The 20,770-nt window shown below is 41.8% G+C and overlaps 2 protein-coding genes across 3 annotated transcripts in view; both read left to right on the forward strand.

Moving 5' to 3' along the window:
• LOC311122846 (vimentin-like) overlaps positions 1-10,356 on the forward strand; it is a gene marked incomplete at both ends in the record, with an annotated part of 14,444 nt that extends 4,088 nt beyond the window's left edge. Inside the window, one exon of the mRNA XM_084197162.1 lies at positions 10,288-10,356. Coding sequence (XP_084053288.1) covers positions 10,288-10,356 — 69 coding nt within the window. The remainder of the gene's footprint in view (positions 1-10,287) is intronic.
• A 472-nt stretch (positions 10,357-10,828) lies between these two features.
• The window catches only part of LOC311122847 (dual specificity calcium/calmodulin-dependent 3',5'-cyclic nucleotide phosphodiesterase 1A-like), an 84,207-nt gene continuing 74,265 nt past the window's right edge, over positions 10,829-20,770 (forward strand). For both annotated transcript variants that reach the window (XR_014612505.1, XM_084197163.1), the window contains exon 1: positions 10,829-10,909. Coding sequence is in view for 1 of the 2 variants with exons in the window: in XM_084197163.1 (XP_084053289.1) it covers positions 10,858-10,909 (52 nt within the window). In the remaining variant the exon portion in view is untranslated. The remainder of the gene's footprint in view (positions 10,910-20,770) is intronic.

The raw sequence follows: 20,770 nt of genomic DNA on the forward strand, positions 1-20,770 counted from the left end.
GGTTAAATAAAGGTGAAAAAATAAAAAAAAGAATTCCAACATTGCCAAGTTTTGCTTACATTGTGTATTATAATTAGCTCATGTGCTTTTCTCCACGAGGAGGGGATACTAGATAATGTTGTTGGGTCTGTAACCATGAGGAGGGGATACTAGATAATGTTGTTGGGTCTGTAACCATGAGGAGGGGATACTAGATAATGTTGTTGGGTCTGTAACCATGAGGAGGGGATACTAGATAATGTTGTTGGGTCTGTAACCATGAGGAGGGGATACTATATAATGCTGTTGGGTCTGTAACCATGAGGAGGGGATACTAGATAATGTTGTTGGGTCTGTAACCATGAGGAGGGGATACTATATAATGCTGTTGGGTCTGTAACCATGAGGAGGGGATACTAGATAATGTTGTTGGGTCTGTAACCATGAGGAGGGGATACTAGATAATGTTGTTGGGTCTGTAACCATGAGGAGGGGATACTAGATAATGTTGTTGGGTCTGGAACCTTGAGGAGGGGATACTAGATAATGTTGTTGGGTCTGTAACCATGAGGAGGGGATACTAGATAATGTTGTTGGGTCTGTAACCATGAGGAGGGGATACTATATAATGTTGTTGGGTCTGTAACCATGAGGAGGGGATACTAGATAATGTTGTTGGATCTGTAACCATGAGGAGGGGATACTAGATAATGTTGTTGGGTCTGTAACCATGAGGAGGGGATACTAGATAATGTTGTTGGGTCTGTAACCATGAGGAGGGGATACTAGATAATGTTGTTGGGTCTGTAACCATGAGGAGGGGATACTAGATAATGTTGTTGGGTCTGTAACCATGAGGAGGGGATACTAGATAATGTTGTTGGGTCTGTAACCATGAGGAGGGGATACTATATAATGCTGTTGGGTCTGTAACCATGAGGAGGGGATACTAGATAATGTTGTTGGGTCTGTAACCATGAGGAGGGGATACTAGATAATGTTGTTGGGTCTGTAACCATGAGGAGGGGATACTAGATAATGTTGTTGGGTCTGTAACCATGAGGAGGGGATACTAGATAATGTTGTTGGGTCTGTAACCATGAGGAGGGGATACTAGATAATGTTGTTGGGTCTGTAACCATGAGGAGGGGATACTAGATAATGTTGTTGGGTCTGTAACCATGAGGAGGGGATACTAGATCAAATCAAATCAAATCAAATTGTATTGGTCACATGCGCCGAATACAACAGGTGCAGACATTACAGTGAAATGCTTACTTACAGCCCTTAACCAACAGTGCATTTATTTTAAACAAAAAAAGTAAAAATAAACAACAACAAAAAAGTGTTGAGAAAAAAAAGAGCAGAAGTAAAATAAAGTGACAGTAGGGAGGCTATATATACAGGGGGGTACCGTTGCAGAGTCAATGTGCGGGGGCACCGGCTAGTTGAGGTAGTTGAGGTAATATGTACATGTGGGTAGAGTTAAAGTGACTATGCATAAATACTTAACAGAGTAGCAGCAGCGTAAAAAGGATGGGGTGGGGGGGCAGTGCAAATAGTCCGGGTAGCCATGATTAGCTGTTCAGGAGTCTTATGGCTTGGGGGTAGAAGCTGTTGAGAAGTCTTTTGGACCTAGATTTGGCACTCCGGTACCGCTTGCCGTGCGGTAGCAGAGAGAACAGTCTATGACTAGGGTGGCTGGAGTCTTTGACAATTTTGAGGGCCTTCCTCTGACACCGCCTGGTATAGAGGTCCTGGATGGCAGGAAGCTTGGCCCCAGTGATGTACTGGGCCGTACGCACTACCCTCTGTAGTGCCTTGCGGTCGGAGGCCAAGCAGTTGCCATACCAGGCAGTGATGCAACCAGTCAGGATGCTCTCGATGGTGCAGCTGTAGAATTTTTTGAGGATCTGAGGACCCATGCCAAATCTTTTTAGTGTCCTGAGGGGGAATAGGCTTTGTCGTGCCCTCTTCACGACTGTCTTGGTGTGTTTGGACCATAATAGTTTGTTGGTGATGTGGACACCAAGGAACTTGAAGCTCTCAACCTGTTCCACTACAGCCCCGTCGATGAGAATGGGGGCGTGCTCAGTCCTCTTTTTTTTCCTGTAGTCCACAATCATCTCCTTTGTCTTGGTCAAGTTGAGGGAGAGGTTGTTGTCCTGGCACCACACGGCCAGATCTCTGACCTCCTCCCTATAGGCTGTCTCATCGTTGTCGGTGATCAGGCCTACCACTGTTGTGTCGTCGGCAAACTTAATGATGGTGTTGGAGTCGTGCCTGGCCATGCAGTCATGGGTGAACAGAGAGTACAGGAGGGGACTGAGCACGCACCCCTGAGGGGCCCCCGTGTTGAGGATCAGTGTGGCAGATGTGTTGTTACCTACCCTTACCACCTGGGGGCGGCCCGTCAGGAAGTCCAGGATCCAGTTGCAGAGGGAGGTGTTTAGTCCCAGGATCCTTAGCTTAGTGATGAGCTTAGAGGGCACTATGGTGTTGAATGCTGATAATGTTGTTGGGTCTGTAACCATGAGGAGGGGATACTAGATAATGTTGTTGGGTCTGTAACCATGAGGAGGGGATACTAGATAATGTTGTTGGGTCTGTAACCATGAGGAGGGGATACTAAATAATGTTGTTGGGTCTGTAACCATGAGGAGGGGATACTAGATAATGTTGTTGGGTCTGTAACCATGAGGAGGGGATACTAGATAATGTTGTTGGGTCTGTAACCATGAGGAGGGGATACTAGATAATGTTGTTGGGTCTGTAACCATGAGGAGGGGATACTATATAATGCTGTTGGGTCTGTAACCATGAGGAGGGGATACTAGATAATGTTGTTGGGTCTGTAACCATGAGGAGGGGATACTAGATAATGTTGTTGGGTCTGTAACCATGAGGAGGGGATACTAGATAATGCTGTTGGGTCTGTAACCATGAGGAGGGGATACTAGATAATGTTGTTGGGTCTGTAACCATGAGGAGGGGATACTAGATAATGTTGTTGGGTCTGTAACCATGAGGAGGGGATACTAGATAATGTTGTTGGGTCTGTAACCATGAGGAGGGGATACTAGATAATGCTGTTGGGTCTGTAACCATGAGGAGGGGATACTAGATAACGTTGTTGGGTCTGTAACCATGAGGAGGGGATACTAGATAATGTTGTTGGGTCTGTAACCATGAGGAGGGGATACTAGATAATGTTGTTGGGTCTGTAACCATGAGGAGGGGATACTAGATAATGTTGTTGGGTCTGTAACCATGAGGAGGGGATACTAGATAATGTTGTTGGGTCTGTAACCATGAGGAGGGGATACTAGATAATGTTGTTGGGTCTGTAACCATGAGGAGGGGATACTAGATAATGTTGTTGGGTCTGTAACCATGAGGAGGGGATACTAGATAATGTTGTTGGGTCTGTAACCATGAGGAGGGGATACTAGATAATGTTGTTGGGTCTGTAACCATGAGGAGGGGATACTAGATAATGTTGTTGGGTCCGTAACCATGAGGAGGGGATACTAGATAATGTTGTTGGGTCTGTAACCATGAGGAGGGGATACTATATAATGTTGTTGGGTCTGTAACCATGAGGAGGGGATACTAGATAATGTTGTTGGGTCTGTAACCATGAGGAGGGGATACTATATAATGTTGTTGGGTCTGTAACCATGAGGAGGGGATACTAGATAATGTTGTTGGGTCTGTAACCATGAGGAGGGGATACTAGATAATGTTGTTGGGTCTGTAACCATGAGGAGGGGATACTAGATAATGTTGTTGGGTCTGTAACCATGAGGAGGGGATACTATATAATGTTGTTGGGTCTGTAACCATGAGGAGGGGATACTAGATAATGTTGTTGGGTCTGTAACCATGAGGAGGGGATACTAGATAATGTTGTTGGGTCTGTAACCATGAGGAGGGGATACTAGATAATGTTGTTGGGTCTGTAACCATGAGGAGGGGATACTAGATAATGTTGTTGGGTCTGTAACCATGAGGAGGGGATACTAGATAATGTTGTTGGGTCTGTAACCATGAGGAGGGGATACTAGATAATGTTGTTGGGTCTGTAACCATGAGGAGGGGATACTAGATAATGTTGTTGGGTCTGTAACCATGAGGAGGGGATACTAGATAATGCTGTTGGGTCTGTAACCATGAGTAGGGGATACTAGATAATGTTGTTGGGTCTGTAACCATGAGGAGGGGATACTAGATAATGTTGTTGGGTCTGTAACCATGAGGAGGGGATACTATATAATGTTGTTGGGTCTGTAACCATGAGGAGGGGATACTAGATAATGTTGTTGGGTCTGTAACCATGTGGAGGGGATACTAGATAATGTTGTTGGGTCTGTAACCATGAGGAGGGGATACTAGATAATGTTGTTGGGTCTGTAACCATGAGGAGGGGATACTAGATAATGTTGTTGGGTCTGTAACCATGAGGAGGGGATACTAGATAATGTTGTTGGGTCTGTAACCATGAGGAGGGGATACTAGATAATGTTGTTGGGTCTGTAACCATGAGGAGGGGATACTAGATAATGTTGTTGGGTCTGTAACCATGAGGAGGGGATACTATATAATGTTGTTGGGTCTGTAACCATGAGGAGGGGATACTAGATAATGTTGTTGGGTCTGTAACCATGAGGAGGGGATACTAGATAATGTTGTTGGGTCTGTAACCATGAGGAGGGGATACTAGATAATGTTGTTGGGTCTGTAACCATGAGGAGGGGATACTAGATAATGTTGTTGGGTCTGTAACCATGAGGAGGGGATACTAGATAATGTTGTTGGGTCTGTAACCATGAGGAGGGGATACTAGATAATGTTGTTGGGTCTGTAACCATGAGGAGGGGATACTAGATAATGTTGTTGGGTCTGTAACCATGAGGAGGGGATACTAGATAATGTTGTTGGGTCTGTAACCATGAGGAGGGGATACTAGATAATGTTGTTGGGTCTGTAACCATGAGGAGGGGATACTAGATAATGTTGTTGGGTCTGTAACCATGAGGAGGGGATACTAGATAATGTTGTTGGGTCTGTAACCATGAGGAGGGGATACTAGATAATGTTGTTGGGTCTGTAACCATGAGGAGGGGATACTAGATAATGTTGTTGGGTCTGTAACCATGAGGAGGGGATACTAGATAATGTTGTTGGGTCTGTAACCATGAGGAGGGGATACTAGATAATGTTGTTGGGTCTGTAACCATGAGGAGGGGATACTAGATAATGTTGTTGGGTCTGTAACCATGAGGAGGGGATACTAGATAATGTTGTTGGGTCTGTAACCTTGAGGAGGGGATACTAGATAATGTTGTTGGGTCTGTAACCATGAGGAGGGGATACTAGATAATGTTGTTGGGTCTGTAACCATGAGGAGGGGATACTAGATAATGTTGTTGGGTCTGTAACCATGAGGAGGGGATACTAGATAATGTTGTTGGGTCTGTAACCATGAGGAGGGGATACTAGATAATGTTGTTGGGTCTGTAACCATGAGGAGGGGATACTAGATAATGTTGTTGGGTCTGTAACCATGAGGAGGGGATACTATATAATGTTGTTGGGTCTGTAACCATGAGGAGGGGATACTAGATAATGTTGTTGGGTCTGTAACCATGAGGAGGGGATACTAGATAATGTTGTTGGGTCTGTAACCATGAGGAGGTGATACTATATAATGTTGTTGGGTCTGTAACCATGAGGAGGGGATACTATATAATGTTGTTGGGTCTGTAACCATGAGGAGGGGATACTAGATAATGTTGTTGGGTCTGTAACCTTGAGGAGGGGATACTAGATAATGTTGTTGGGTCTGTAACCATGAGGAGGGGATACTAGATAATGTTGTTGGGTCTGTAACCATGAGGAGGGGATACTAGATAATGTTGTTGGGTCTGTAACCATGAGGAGGGGATACTAGATAATGTTGTTGGGTCTGTAACCATGAGGAGGGGATACTAGATAATGTTGTTGGGTCTGTAACCATGAGGAGGGGATACTAGATAATGTTGTTGGGTCTGTAACCATGAGGAGGGGATACTAGATAATGTTGTTGGGTCTGTAACCATGTTTGCCAGTGACAGTCTCTTAGATCCATGTAATTCCAGATGATATTGTGAGGGTCGTTATGTTTGCTCAATGTGCTGTCTGTGTGTGGGTATATTGTCTATAAAAGTGGATCCTGGTGACAGTATTTTCCTTCCATTTTAGACCACACAGGCCTAATGAAATACTTCAAATGTTAGGCTAACCTCGTCTCTCTCTCTCTCTCTGTGGGGACTGAAAGAAGAGCAAAGTTAAGGCCTCAACATCTTGCTGATTTTATCTGAACTACCATCTATCTGAACTACCATCTATCTGAACTACCATCTATCTGAACTACCATCTATCTGAACTACCATCTATCTGAACTACCATCTATCTGAACTACCATCTATCTGAACTAACATCTATCTGAACTACCATCTATCTGAACTACCATCTATCTGAACTACCATCTATCTGAACTAACATCTATCTGAACTACCATCTATCTGAACTACCATCTATCTGAACTACCATCTATCTGAACTAACATCTATCTGAACTACCATCTATCTGAACTACCATCTATCTGAACTACCATCTATCTGAACTACCATCTATCTGAACTAACATCTATCTGAACTACCATCTATCTGAACTACCATCTATCTGAACTACCATCTATCTGAACTACCATCTATCTGAACTACCATCTATCTGAACTACCATCTATCTGAACTACCATCTATCTGAACTAACATCTATCTGAACTACCATCTATCTGAACTAACATCTATCTGAACTAACATCTATCTGAACTACCATCTATCTGAACTACCATCTATCTGAACTACCATCTATCTGAACTACCATCTATCTGAACTAACATCTATCTGAACTACCATCTATCTGAACTACCATCTATCTGAACTACCATCTATCTGAACTACCATCTATCTGAACTACCATCTATTTGAACTACCATCTATCTGAACTAACATCTATCTGAACTAACATCTATCTGAACTACCATCTATCTGAACTACCATCTATCTGAACTACCATCTATCTGAACTACCATCTATCTGAACTACCATCTATCTGAACTACCATCTATCTGAACTACCATCTATCTGAACTAACATCTCTCTGAATTACCATCTATCTGAACTACCATCTATCTGAACTACCATCTATCTGAACTACCATCTATCTGAACTACCATCTATCTGAACTACCATCTATTTGAACTACCATCTATCTGAACTAACATCTATCTGAACTACCATCTATCTGAACTACCATCTATCTGAACTACCATCTATCTGAACTACCATCTATCTGAACTACCATCTATCTGAACTACCATATATCTGAACTACCATCTATCTGAACTAACATCTATCTGAATTACCATCTATCTGAACTACCATCTATCTGAACTACCATCTATCTGAACTAACATCTATCTGAACTACCATCTATCTGAACTACCATCTATCTGAACTAACATCTATCTGAACTACCATCTATCTGAACTACCATCTATCTGAACTACCATCTATCTGAACTAACATCTATCTGAATTACCATCTATCTGAACTACCATCTATCTGAACTACCATCTATCTGAACTAACATCTATCTGAACTACCATCTATCTGAACTACCATCTATCTGAACTAACATCTATCTGAACTACCATCTATCTGAACTACCATCTATCTGAACTACCATCTATCTGAACTACCATCTATCTGAACTAACATCTATCTGAACTACCATCTATCTGAACTACCATCTATCTGAACTACCATCTATCTGAACTAACATCTATCTGAACTACCATCTATCTGAACTACCATCTATCTGAACTACCATCTATCTGAACTACCATCTATCTGAACTAACATCTATCTGAACTACCATCTATCTGAACTACCATCTATCTGAACTACCATCTATCTGAACTACCATCTATCTGAACTACCATCTATCTGAACTACCATCTATCTGAACTAACATCTATCTGAACTACCATCTATCTGAACTAACATCTATCTGAACTAACATCTATCTGAACTACCATCTATCTGAACTACCATCTATCTGAACTACCATCTATCTGAACTACCATCTATCTGAACTAACATCTATCTGAACTACCATCTATCTGAACTACCATCTATCTGAACTACCATCTATCTGAACTACCATCTATCTGAACTACCATCTATTTGAACTACCATCTATCTGAACTAACATCTATCTGAACTAACATCTATCTGAACTACCATCTATCTGAACTACCATCTATCTGAACTACCATCTATCTGAACTACCATCTATCTGAACTACCATCTATCTGAACTACCATCTATCTGAACTACCATCTATCTGAACTAACATCTCTCTGAATTACCATCTATCTGAACTACCATCTATCTGAACTACCATCTATCTGAACTACCATCTATCTGAACTACCATCTATCTGAACTACCATCTATTTGAACTACCATCTATCTGAACTAACATCTATCTGAACTACCATCTATCTGAACTACCATCTATCTGAACTACCATCTATCTGAACTACCATCTATCTGAACTACCATCTATCTGAACTACCATATATCTGAACTACCATCTATCTGAACTAACATCTATCTGAATTACCATCTATCTGAACTACCATCTATCTGAACTACCATCTATCTGAACTAACATCTATCTGAACTACCATCTATCTGAACTACCATCTATCTGAACTAACATCTATCTGAACTACCATCTATCTGAACTACCATCTATCTGAACTACCATCTATCTGAACTAACATCTATCTGAATTACCATCTATCTGAACTACCATCTATCTGAACTACCATCTATCTGAACTAACATCTATCTGAACTACCATCTATCTGAACTACCATCTATCTGAACTAACATCTATCTGAACTACCATCTATCTGAACTACCATCTATCTGAACTACCATCTATCTGAACTACCATCTATCTGAACTACCATCTATCTGAACTACCATCTATCTGAACTACCATCTATCTGAACTAACATCTATCTGAACTACCATCTATCTGAACTAACATCTATCTGAACTACCATCTATCTGAACTAACATCTATCTGAACTACCATCTATCTGAACTACCATCTATCTGAACTACCATCTATCTGAACTAACATCTATCTGAACTACCATCTATCTGAACTACCATCTATCTGAACTACCATCTATCTGAACTACCATCTATCTGAACTACCATCTATCTGAACTACCATCTATCTGAACTAATAATCCTTCCTCATCGCAGCTCGTTTGCTGGCACTTGCTTATATTAGAGATATGATATAAGAACAAACATGATTAATTTACTGAACATAAACGTAATAAAAGTTTACGTATGGTGTCTATCTGGCTAGCTAACAGTAGCAGCTAGCCAGTTAGCCCTATTGACTTACTATGGGCTTGCTATCTACAGTACGTAGGCAGGTAAACATGCCAACATTAACTGAGTATGTATTTATTAACGTATCAAGATAAGATATTGTAGTCAGGCAACCTATGAGATGTGAATCGGCAACATTTCATTCCTAATTCGGAGTGTATTTTCTCTCGCTTCAGCTCAAATAATGATGTCAAGAAATGTTTCGTCATTTTCTATGTGGTTGCGTCATGTTTCTTTGCATACTTTCCGTTGAAGCTTGCATCTATGCCCTCCGTGCACCGTTTCGCATACTTTGAATTGGACTCATACTCCGCCTGCTCAGAGCACGGTAGTATGCATTTTGAGAAACACCCAATATCTTATCACAGCACTGGCAAACCATGGTTGACCAACTCCCTGACCAACATGGCTGACATTTATACCATCATAAGAAGGTTCATGTCCATTCCAGTATTCTAATTCCTAATTCTATGCCATAACTATGGTAACAATATACATTTTTTAAAACCTGTTGAAAACGTGTAGTGTTGGATAGCATTCTATTCCAGCTATTACAATGAGCCTTTCCTCCCCATTTCTCCCTACACCAGCCTCTACTGGATGAGTAGAATGATGCCTGCTGACATTAACCATTAGAAATCCCCTCCAAGCTGAAAATACATAATGTATTCCGGAGCGCTTGATTTCCTGCGGTATTAATAAACGGGGACACGCACCAGACTCATTACTGAGCTTGTTTTTGCAGGTCTTTGCCCTCGAGACTCCCTTGTGTTTGACAGAGCAACTTTCTCCACCATGTGACGCCATCCCCTGGCGACAGACAGGATGCCTCTGAGAGAAGAGGATGATGAGAGGAGGAAAGGATTAACCCAAACACTGTTCTGCTCCACTGTCCTGGACTGGAAACATTTCATCTAATTTCACACAGCATGAATTTGGCTGCTACACTCTTGGGGGAACAAGAGGCGGAAAACCGGTGAATCAACAACTCATTTGAACGATGAAGAAGTTCCCTCTCCCTACTCCCTCCAGCTAGTTGTAGTAGCTGGAACCAGGCTGTTTCTCCGAACACCTACTGGAAGACTTCACTGGGATTTTTTTTTAAATCACCATATTATGCTTAATTCACTGCGCTTTAACTTTCTAAAGACCTGCTGCTCTGATCACTAAATATTAGTATTGAAGCCACCGCCATGGGCTCTGTGACGTCCGCCCTGACCAGACGGACCAGACACGCGTTGGTCAAAGTTGGTTCAGAACCCGAGCACGAGACTGACCGGAGCCACTCCGCACCGGAGTCTGACCGCGGGAGGAAGAGGAGCGCGCCAGATGCCGGTGGCGGGAGGGTCATGGTGGGAACTTCACAGAGCGCTCTGGAGCCGTCTGGTAACGGGCTCAACGGTGAGTTTCCAGGTCAAGTTACTTTCAAGTTACATTTTGTTGATTTTAAATTACATTCAGTAGCGGTGCGTGGGTGAAATCACTGGGGGAAAAAAGCCTGAAAATAATCAACCTATTACAACCTGTGTGTTGTGATAATTGTGTTGTTTGCTGTATAACCTGTCAGTTCATATGTCTTGCCACCGAGATATTTAGCCCTAATGCCGGGACAATAAGAAGACACAGTGGCAGAATAAATTCAACCACACCTTTGTTTCATCCCAAAACCGGAGAGCAAACTCTGTCCGGTGAAGTCCACAAAGCATATTGCATGTAACAAACAGTTACATGACCTACAGCACGGTCAAGTAAGGTCATGTTTCCGACAGCTAAACAACTATTGATTTAGAACCACAGAGAGTTACCGCAAGTCGCAAAGAAAACAGGAGCTGGCTCCACTATTCCAGAACCATTTCCACATCATCTAATCACCTCTGCTTAGTCTAATACAGTGACAACTAAAATATACAAAAAACCATTTAGTCCAATCAACGTAAGCTAAATATGATGTGGCTGTCCATGGTAGTGATTTCTCTGTGTGTGTTTAAGTATAAAAAACATGTTGACTCAACCTACTAGTAGAGAAACGCCAATACCAACCTCCTCTCTCTGCTTAAACGGTCTATGACTCTGTCATACAGTACATGCTTTTAGTTTGTTGTCCTCCGAGGCTACCTGGCTAAAATACTTGCTCGCTAGCCTAACTTCCTTTCATCGACAACAATTAGCCAGCTAGTTAACATTAGCCTTCTACATCTAGCTACATGTTGAACTTCCATCCTCTCAGGTCAGGGGCACAATGTATGAATTTATGGTTGGATCAGAATCACTGTTATAATCATTGGCCAGTACGGAGTAAAACCACAAGTCCAAATCCCTGTCTACATCCATGGCTAATTTAGGAAAGGGCCAATTTTAGCTAGCTAGCTAGCCACCAACACAACAAGATGCAACAATTCACCACCAGACAGCATCAGATAGATACGCTACACATACAGAGACAGTGGGGCGCTGGTTCGTTTTCTTGGATGCTTTCTCTGGAGAGATACGTTCAGCCTCTTGTGAATTGAAGGACAATTATGAAACAGAGAGACAAAAGATACATTATTTTACATGTTTTTTGTTTTAAAAAATTGTAATAATTGGTGAAGCCTGGCTTCCCTTGGCCTCCATGAATACCGATGACTTTATTAAGATGATGAGAAGGATTAAACTTGCTGCTATATGCACTTGATAGATACAGATATAATATAACATGAATAGAAACACATGCTATAGTCTGTGATACTACTACTACTACTAAGCAGATTGGATATATGGATATATGGATATATTAACCCCAGATAGACCCTATTGGATATATTAACCCCAGATAGACCCTATTGGATATATGGATATATTAACCCCAGATAGACCCTATTGGATATATGGATATATTAACCCCAGATAGACCCTATTGGATATATGGATATATTAACCCCAGATAGACCCTATTGGATATATTAACCCCAGATAGACCCTATTGGATATATGGATATATTAACCCCAGATAGACCCTATTGGATATATTAACCCCAGATAGACCCTATTGGATATATGGATATATTAACCCCAGATAGACCCTATTGGATATATGGATATATTAACCCCAGATAGACCCTATTGGATATATGGATATATTAACCCCAGATAGACCCTATTGGATATATGGATATATTAACCCCAGATAGACCCTATTGGATATATGGATATATTAACCCCAGATAGACCCTATTGGATATATGGATATATTAACCCCAGATAGACCCTATTGGATATATGGATATATTAACCCCAGATAGACCCTATTGGATATATGGATATATTAACCCCAGATAGACCCTATTGGATATATGGATATATTAACCCCAGATAGACCCTATTGGATATATGGATATATTAACCCCAGATAGACCCTATTGGATATATGGATATATTAACCCCAGATAGACCCTATTGGATATATGGATATATTAACCCCAGATAGACCCTATTGGATATATGGATATATTAACCCCAGATAGACCCTATTGGATATATGGATATATTAACCCCAGATAGACCCTATTGGATATATGGATATATTAACCCCAGATAGACCCTATTGGATATATGGATATATTAACCCCAGATATACCCTATTGGATATATGGATATATTAACCCCAGATAGACCCTATTGGATATATGGATATATTAACCCCAGATAGACCCTATTGGATATATGGATATATTAACCCCAGATAGACCCTATTGGATATATGGATATATTAACCCCAGATAGACCCTATTGGATATATGGATATATTAACCCCAGATAGACCCTATTGGATATATGGATATATTAACCCCAGAGCTGTACTAAGCAGATAGACCCAATGGAAGCCTCTCCATCATAATCCAGGTAGAATCAGGAATTCCCCAGTGCAGCTGTCTAGGACCATTACTTTTTTCAATCTTTACTAACAACATGCCACTGGCTTTGAGTAAAGCCAGTGTGTCTATGTATGCGGATGACTCAACACTATACACGTCAGCTACTACAGCGACTGAAATGACTGCAACACTTAACAAAGAGCTGCAGTTAGTTTCAGAGTGGGTGACAACGAATAAGTTAGTCCTAAATATTTCTAAAACTAAAAGCATTGTATTTGGGACATATCATTCACTGAACCCTAAACCTCAACTAAATATTGTAATAAATTGAGGAAGTTGAGGAGACTAAACTGCTTGGAGTAACCCTGGATTGTAAACTGTCATGGTGAAAACATATTGATACAACAGTAGCTAAGATGGGGAGAAGTCTGTCCATAATAAAGCGCTGCTCTGCCTTCTTAACAGCACTATCAACAAGGCAGGTCCTACAGGCCCTAGTTTTGTCGCACCTGGACTACTGTTCAGTCATGTGATCAGGTGCCACAAAGAGGGACTTAGAAAAATTGCAATTGGCTCAGAACAGGGCAGCACGGCTGGCCCTTGGATGTACACAGAGAGCAAACATTAATAATATGCATGCAAATCTCTCCTGGCTCAAAGTGGAGGAGAGATTGACTTCATCACTACTTGTATTTGTGAGAGGTATTGACATGTTGAATGCACAGAGCTGTCTGTTTAAACTACTAGCACACAGCTCAGACACCCATGCATACCCCACAAGACATGCCACCAGAGGTCTCTTCACAGTCCCCAAGTCCAGAACAGACTATGGGAGGCGCACAGTACTACATAGAGCCATGACTACATGGAACTCTATTCCACATCAAGTAACTGATGCAGGCAGTAGAATCAGATTTAAAAAACAGATAAAAATACACCTTATGGAATGTATTGTAATGTTTTTTAAATTGTATAAACTGCTGGTCCTCAGGAAGAGTAGCTGCTGCCTTGGCAGGAACTAATGGGGATAAATAATAAATACAAATACAAATAGAGACCCTCTATATTACAGACATAGAGACCCTGCATACTACAGACATAGAGACCCTGTATACTACAGACATAGAGACCCTGTATACTACAGACATAGAGACCCTACAGACATAGAGACCCTACAGACATAGAGACCCTGTATACTACAGACATAGAGACCCTACAGACATAGAGACCCTACAGACATAGAGACCCTACAGACATAGAGACCCTGTATACTACAGACATAGAGACCCTACAGACATAGAGACCCTACAGACATAGAGACCCTGTATACTACAGACATAGAGACCCTGTATACTACAGACATAGAGACCCTGTATACTACAGACATAGAGACCCTACAGACATAGAGACCCTACAGACATAGAGACCCTACAGACATAGAGACCCTACAGACATAGAGACCCTGTATACTACAGACATAGAGACCCTGTATACTACAGACATAGAGACCCTACAGACATAGAGACCCTGTATACTACAGACATAGAGACCCTACAGACATAGAGACCCTGTATACTACAGACATAGAGACCCTACAGACATAGAGACCCTGTATACTACAGACATAGAGACCCTACAGACATAGAGACCCTGTATACTACAGACATAGAGACCCTACAGACATAGAGACCCTGTATACTACAGACATAGAGACCCTACAGACATAGAGACCCTGTATACTACAGACATAGAGACCCTGTATACTACAGACATAGAGACCCTACAGACATAGAGACCCTACAGACATAGAGACCCTGTATACTACAGACATAGAGACCCTACAGACATAGAGACCCTACAGACATAGAGACCCTGTATACTACAGACATAGAGACCCTACAGACATAGAGACCCTACAGACATAGAGACCCTGTATACTACAGACATAGAGACCCTACAGACATAGAGACCCTGTATACTACAGACATAGAGACCCTGTATACTACAGACATAGAGACCCTGTATACTACAGACATAGAGACCCTACAGACATAGAGACCCTACAGACATAGAGACCCTGTATACTGCATAGATGTAGACCCTGTGTACTGTTGGCTGTCTGTCTGGAATAATGTTCATTGAATTCATCCACAACATGAATGGGCAGATAGAGTCCTTTGAAGATGGATATCAATGGTGCATGTCTGTCCAACTACCAAAGCATCTGTTTGATGTGGCAGTATCTGGTCTGAAATAAACATCAACACAGTGTTTCAGAGAACACATTTCCATACAGTTGGTTGGTTCTCCGCAGTCTTTGTCAATACCTCTTTCTCCATCTCCCTCTCCCTCTCCCTCTTTCTCTTTCTACATACCTCTGTCTCTCTACCTCTGTCCCCGAGAGGTGGAGGTTTGTCCCTGGTTGGGTCGTAAAATAGCATATGTTGTGTTGAAACAATGACTACGTGACCATGAGACAACCAAGTGAGTTTCCTCTCAACTACCTGGGAATCCTCTCACTCCTCCTCCTCCTGTCCTCCTTCTCATTATCCTCCTCCTCATCATCATCTCCTCCTCCTCCTCCTCCTCTTCCTCCTCTTCCTCTTCCTCTTCCTCCTCCTCCTCCTCCTCCTCCTCCTCCTTCTCATCTCCTCCCCCTCCTCCTCATCTCCTCTTCCTCCTTCTCCTCCTCCTTCTCCTCCTCCTAATCCTCCTCATCTCTCTCTCTCCTCCTCATCTCGCTCCTCCTCCTCCTCCTCCTCCTCCTCCTCCTTCTCCTCCTCTTCCTCATCTTCCTCTTCCTCTTCCTCCTCCTCCTCCTCCTCCTCCTTCTCATCTCCTCCCCCTCCTTCTCATCTCCTCCTCATCTCGCTCCTCCTCCTCCTCCTTCTCTTCCTCCTAATCCTCCTCATCTCTCTCTCTCCTCCTCATCTCGCTCCTCCTCCTCCTTCTCCTCCTCCTCCTCCTCCCCATCTCTCTCTCTCTTCCTCTTCCTTCTCCTCCTCCTCCTGGTCTCCTCCTCTCCTCCTGTGTCTTTAGACTGACACTTCTGTTATTAGACAGCCTAAAACACATGAGAGAGACAGGAGACAAAACAGGTTTTAATGGAAACATCAATTGCTCGTGACAACAAACGTGTGTCTCTACACATCATTTCCAGTCCAGAATTCTATTATTATGTTGGCCCGACATCGTGGCAATAAAGAGATTGTGCACTGTAAAAGATTTCATGGTGTTTCAACTAATTATTGTTAAGTAACTGGTTCCACATCCTTTTTTAGTTTACTCAACCTTTAGGTCAATGTGTACCTGAATTTAAATGTTTTAGTTGCCCAAACATTGCTCCAATTTAAAATGATGTGTTTGCTCAACATATCTCATATGTTCATTCAACTAGAAATGATTATCTAGCTCCAACTTGAGAACAGGCAAAAATTTAATCAATTTAAAATGATGTGTTTGCTCAACTTGTCCTTAATGTTCATTCAACTAGAAATTATTATTTGAGCATCTGAATGAAAAAAGGCTGTGGAACTAGTTACTAAATAATTGTAAGTTGAAGCCACTAACACAACATGCTTAATTAGACACGGCACACTAAAATGAACTCGTTCACTGAATTCAAAGAATCAAAACACTTGAAAGTAGACAAATGACAACACAAATCAAAAAATAATTCTCAACCTGTATTTTGCCATTACCAAAGACATTCTCAGCCAACACTAGAAGAAAGAAATCCTCAGGATGAAAAATAGGTCACGTGCTTCAATACATCAATTTACAGTTCATTTAGATATAAGCTAAAATCACATTCAAATAACATGGCACCAAAACGTTCTCGTATTAGGCTAGACTTAACCCAATAAGTTCCACACCGACGTGATTTAGGACTTCTAATCCTTTAAATAAATGTATATCAGGTTCTTGCTTTGACAGACCTATTTTTTTTTATTGACATTTATGCCATTGTTTTGATTTGTACTTGTAACCCTGGACATGTAGGGAAATGGACATGCAGAGAAATGGACATGCAGAGAAATGGACATGCAGGGAAATGGACATGCAGGGAAATGGGCATGCAGAGAAATGGACATGTAGGGAAATGGACATGTAGGGAAATGGACATGCAGAGAAATGGACATGTAGGGAAATGGACATGCAGACAAATGGACATGCAGAGAAATGGACATGCAGGGAAATGGACATGCAGACAAATGGACATGTAGGGAAATGGACATGTAGGGAAATGGACATGCAGAGAAATGGACATGTAGGGAAATGGACATGCAGACAAATGGACATGCAGAGAAATGGACATGCAGGGAAATGGACATGCAGACAAATGGACATGTAGGGAAATGGACATGTAGGGAAATGGACATGCAGAGAAATGGACATGTAGGGAAATGGACATGCAGACAAATGGACATGCAGAGAAATGGACATGCAGGGAAATGGACATGCAGACAAATGGACATGCAGGGAAATGGACATGCAGAGAAATGGACATGCAGGGAAATGGACATGCAGAGAAATGGACATGCAGAGAAATGGACATGTAGGGAAATGGACAGCTGATAAATGAAAAGCTGATAAATGAAAGGCGATTTTTGCTGGTATCTCGGGACTGATAGGGTTAAGACAACACAAACCTGTGTATTAAGCCATATACAGTCGTGGTCAAAAGCTTTGAGAATGACACAAATACTAATTTTCACAAAGTCTGCTGCCTCTGTTTTGATGATGGCAATTTGCATATACTCCAGAATGTCATGAAGAGTGATCAGATTAATTGCAATTAATTGCAAAGTCCCTCTTTGCCATGAAAATTAACTTAATCCCAAAAAAAACATTTCCACTGCATTTCAGCCCTGCCACAAAAGGACCAGCTGCCATCATGTCAGTGATTCTCTCGTTAACACAGGTGAGCGTGTTGACGAGGACAAGGCTGGAGATCACTCTGTCATGCTGATTGAGTTAGAATAACAGACTGGAAGCTTTAAAAGGAGGGTGGTGCTTGAAATCATTGTTCTTCCTCTGTTAACCATGGTTACCTGCAAGGAAACACGTGCCGTCATCATTGCTTTGCACAAAAAGGGCTTCACAGGCAAGGATATTGCTGCTAGCAAGATTGCACCTAAATCAACCATTTATTCGATCATCAAGAACTTCAAGGAGAGAGGTTCAATTGTTGTGAAGAAGGCGTCAGGGTGCCCAAGAAAGTCCAGCAAGCGCCAGGACCGTCTCCTAAAGTTGATTCAGCTGCGGGATCGAGGCACCACCAGTGCAGAGCTTGTTCAGGAATGGCAGCAGGCAGGTGCGAGTGCATCTGCACGCACAGTGAGGCGAAGACTTTTGGAGGATGGCCTGGTGTCAAGAAGGGCAGCGAGGAAGCCACTTCTCTCCAGGAAAAACATCAGGGACAGACTGATATTCTGCAAAAGGTACAGGGATTGGACAGCTGAGGACTGGGGTAAAGTCATTTTCTCAGATGAATCCCCTTTCCGATTGTTTGGGGCATCCGGAAAACACCTTGTTCCGAGAAGACAAGGTGAGCGCTACCATCAGTCCTGTGTCATGCCAACAGTAAAGTATCCTGAGACCATTCATGTGTGGGGTTGCTTCTCAGCCAAGGGAGTGGGCTCACTCACACTTTTGCCTAAGAACACAGCCATGAATAAAGAATGGTACCAACAGATCCTCCGAGAGCAACTTCTCCCAACCATCCTAGAACAGTTTGGTGACGAACAATGCCTTTTCCAGCATGATGGACCACCTGGCCATAAGGCAAAAGTGATAACTAAGTGGCTCAGGGAACAAAACATCGGAAATTTGGGTCCATGGCCAGGAAACTCCCCAGACCTTAATCCCATTCAGAACTTGTGGTCGTTCCTCAAGAGGCGGGTGGACAAACAAAACCCCACAAATTCTGACAAACTCCAAGCATTGATTACGCAAGAATGGGCTGCCATCAGTCAGGATGTGGCCCAGAAGTTAATTGACAGCATGCCAGGGCGGATTGCAGAGGTCTTGAAAAAGAAGGGTCAACACTGCAAATATTGATTATTTGCATAAACTTAATGTAATTGTCAATATACTTCATGTAATTATACTTCAGTATACCATAGTAACATCTGACAAAAATATCTCATAACACTGAAGCAGCGAACTTTGTGAAGACCAATACTTGTGTCATTCTCAAAACGTTTGACCATGACTGTACTGTACAGTACCAGTCAAAAGTTTGGGCACACCTAAAAGGCACACCTGTTAATTGAAATGCATTCCAGGTGACTACCTCATGAAGCTGGTTGAGAGAATGCCAAGAGTGTGCAAAGCTGTCATCAAGGCAAAGGGTGGCTATTTGAAGAATCTCAAATATAAAATATATTTTGATTTGTTTAACACTGTTTTGGTTACTACATGATTCCATATGTGTTATTTCATAGTGTTGATGTCTTCACTATTATTCTACAATGTAGAAAATAGTAAAAATAAAGAGAAACCCTGGAATGAGTAGGTGTGTCCAAACGTTTGACCTGTACTGTATATGAACACAGTGCAAACATTCTCACATTGGGGCAATGAAATAGTATGTTATGAAATGATACGTTTCAACACTACTCTAGTGGCGCTCCACTCATCTGCAGCGAACAATGAATATCAGTCCAATAGTGACAATGTAGTACATTCTGCATTTCACAGCATTAACAAATAACTGGAAATATATTATCTAAGATCAACAATAGTACAGTTGTTTTTGAGATGAGCCATTAATCTATGATGTGGGGCAAGAGCTCCCTTTCCAGTTAAAAGCAATTGTTTATATGTAAATTGTCCTCAATAACTAGCATATCTACCATTCCTAGATACGTACTGTGTCTTCAGAAAGTATTCATACCCCTTGACTTATTCCACATGTTGTTGTGTTATGAATGACTTAAGGTGAATTCAAAATGGATTCAATAGATTGTTTTTCCCCTCACCCATCTACACACCATACCCCATAATGCTAGACAGCCATTTTTAAGTCTTGCCATAGATTTTCAAGCCGATTTAAGTCAAAACTGTAACTAGGCCACTCGGCAACCTTCAATGTTGCCTCCAGTGTATATTTGGCCTTGTGTTTTAGGTTATTATCCTGCTAAAAGGTGGATTTGTCTGCAGTGTCTGTTGGAAAGCAAACTGAACCAGGTTTTCCTCTAGGATTTCTGCCTGTGCTTAGCTCTATTGCTTTTCTTTTTATCCTAAAAAACTACCTAGTCCTTGCCGATGACAAGCATACTCATAACATGAGGCAGCCACCACCATAATTTAAAATATAAAGTGGTACTTAGTGATGTGTTGTGTTGGATTTGCCCCAAACATAACACTCTGTATTCAGTACATAAAGATCATTTCTTTGCCA

This window comes from Coregonus lavaretus (assembly GCF_964263955.1).
Source record: "Coregonus lavaretus genome assembly, contig: HAP1_SCAFFOLD_444, whole genome shotgun sequence".
NCBI lineage: Eukaryota > Metazoa > Chordata > Actinopteri > Salmoniformes > Salmonidae > Coregonus > Coregonus lavaretus.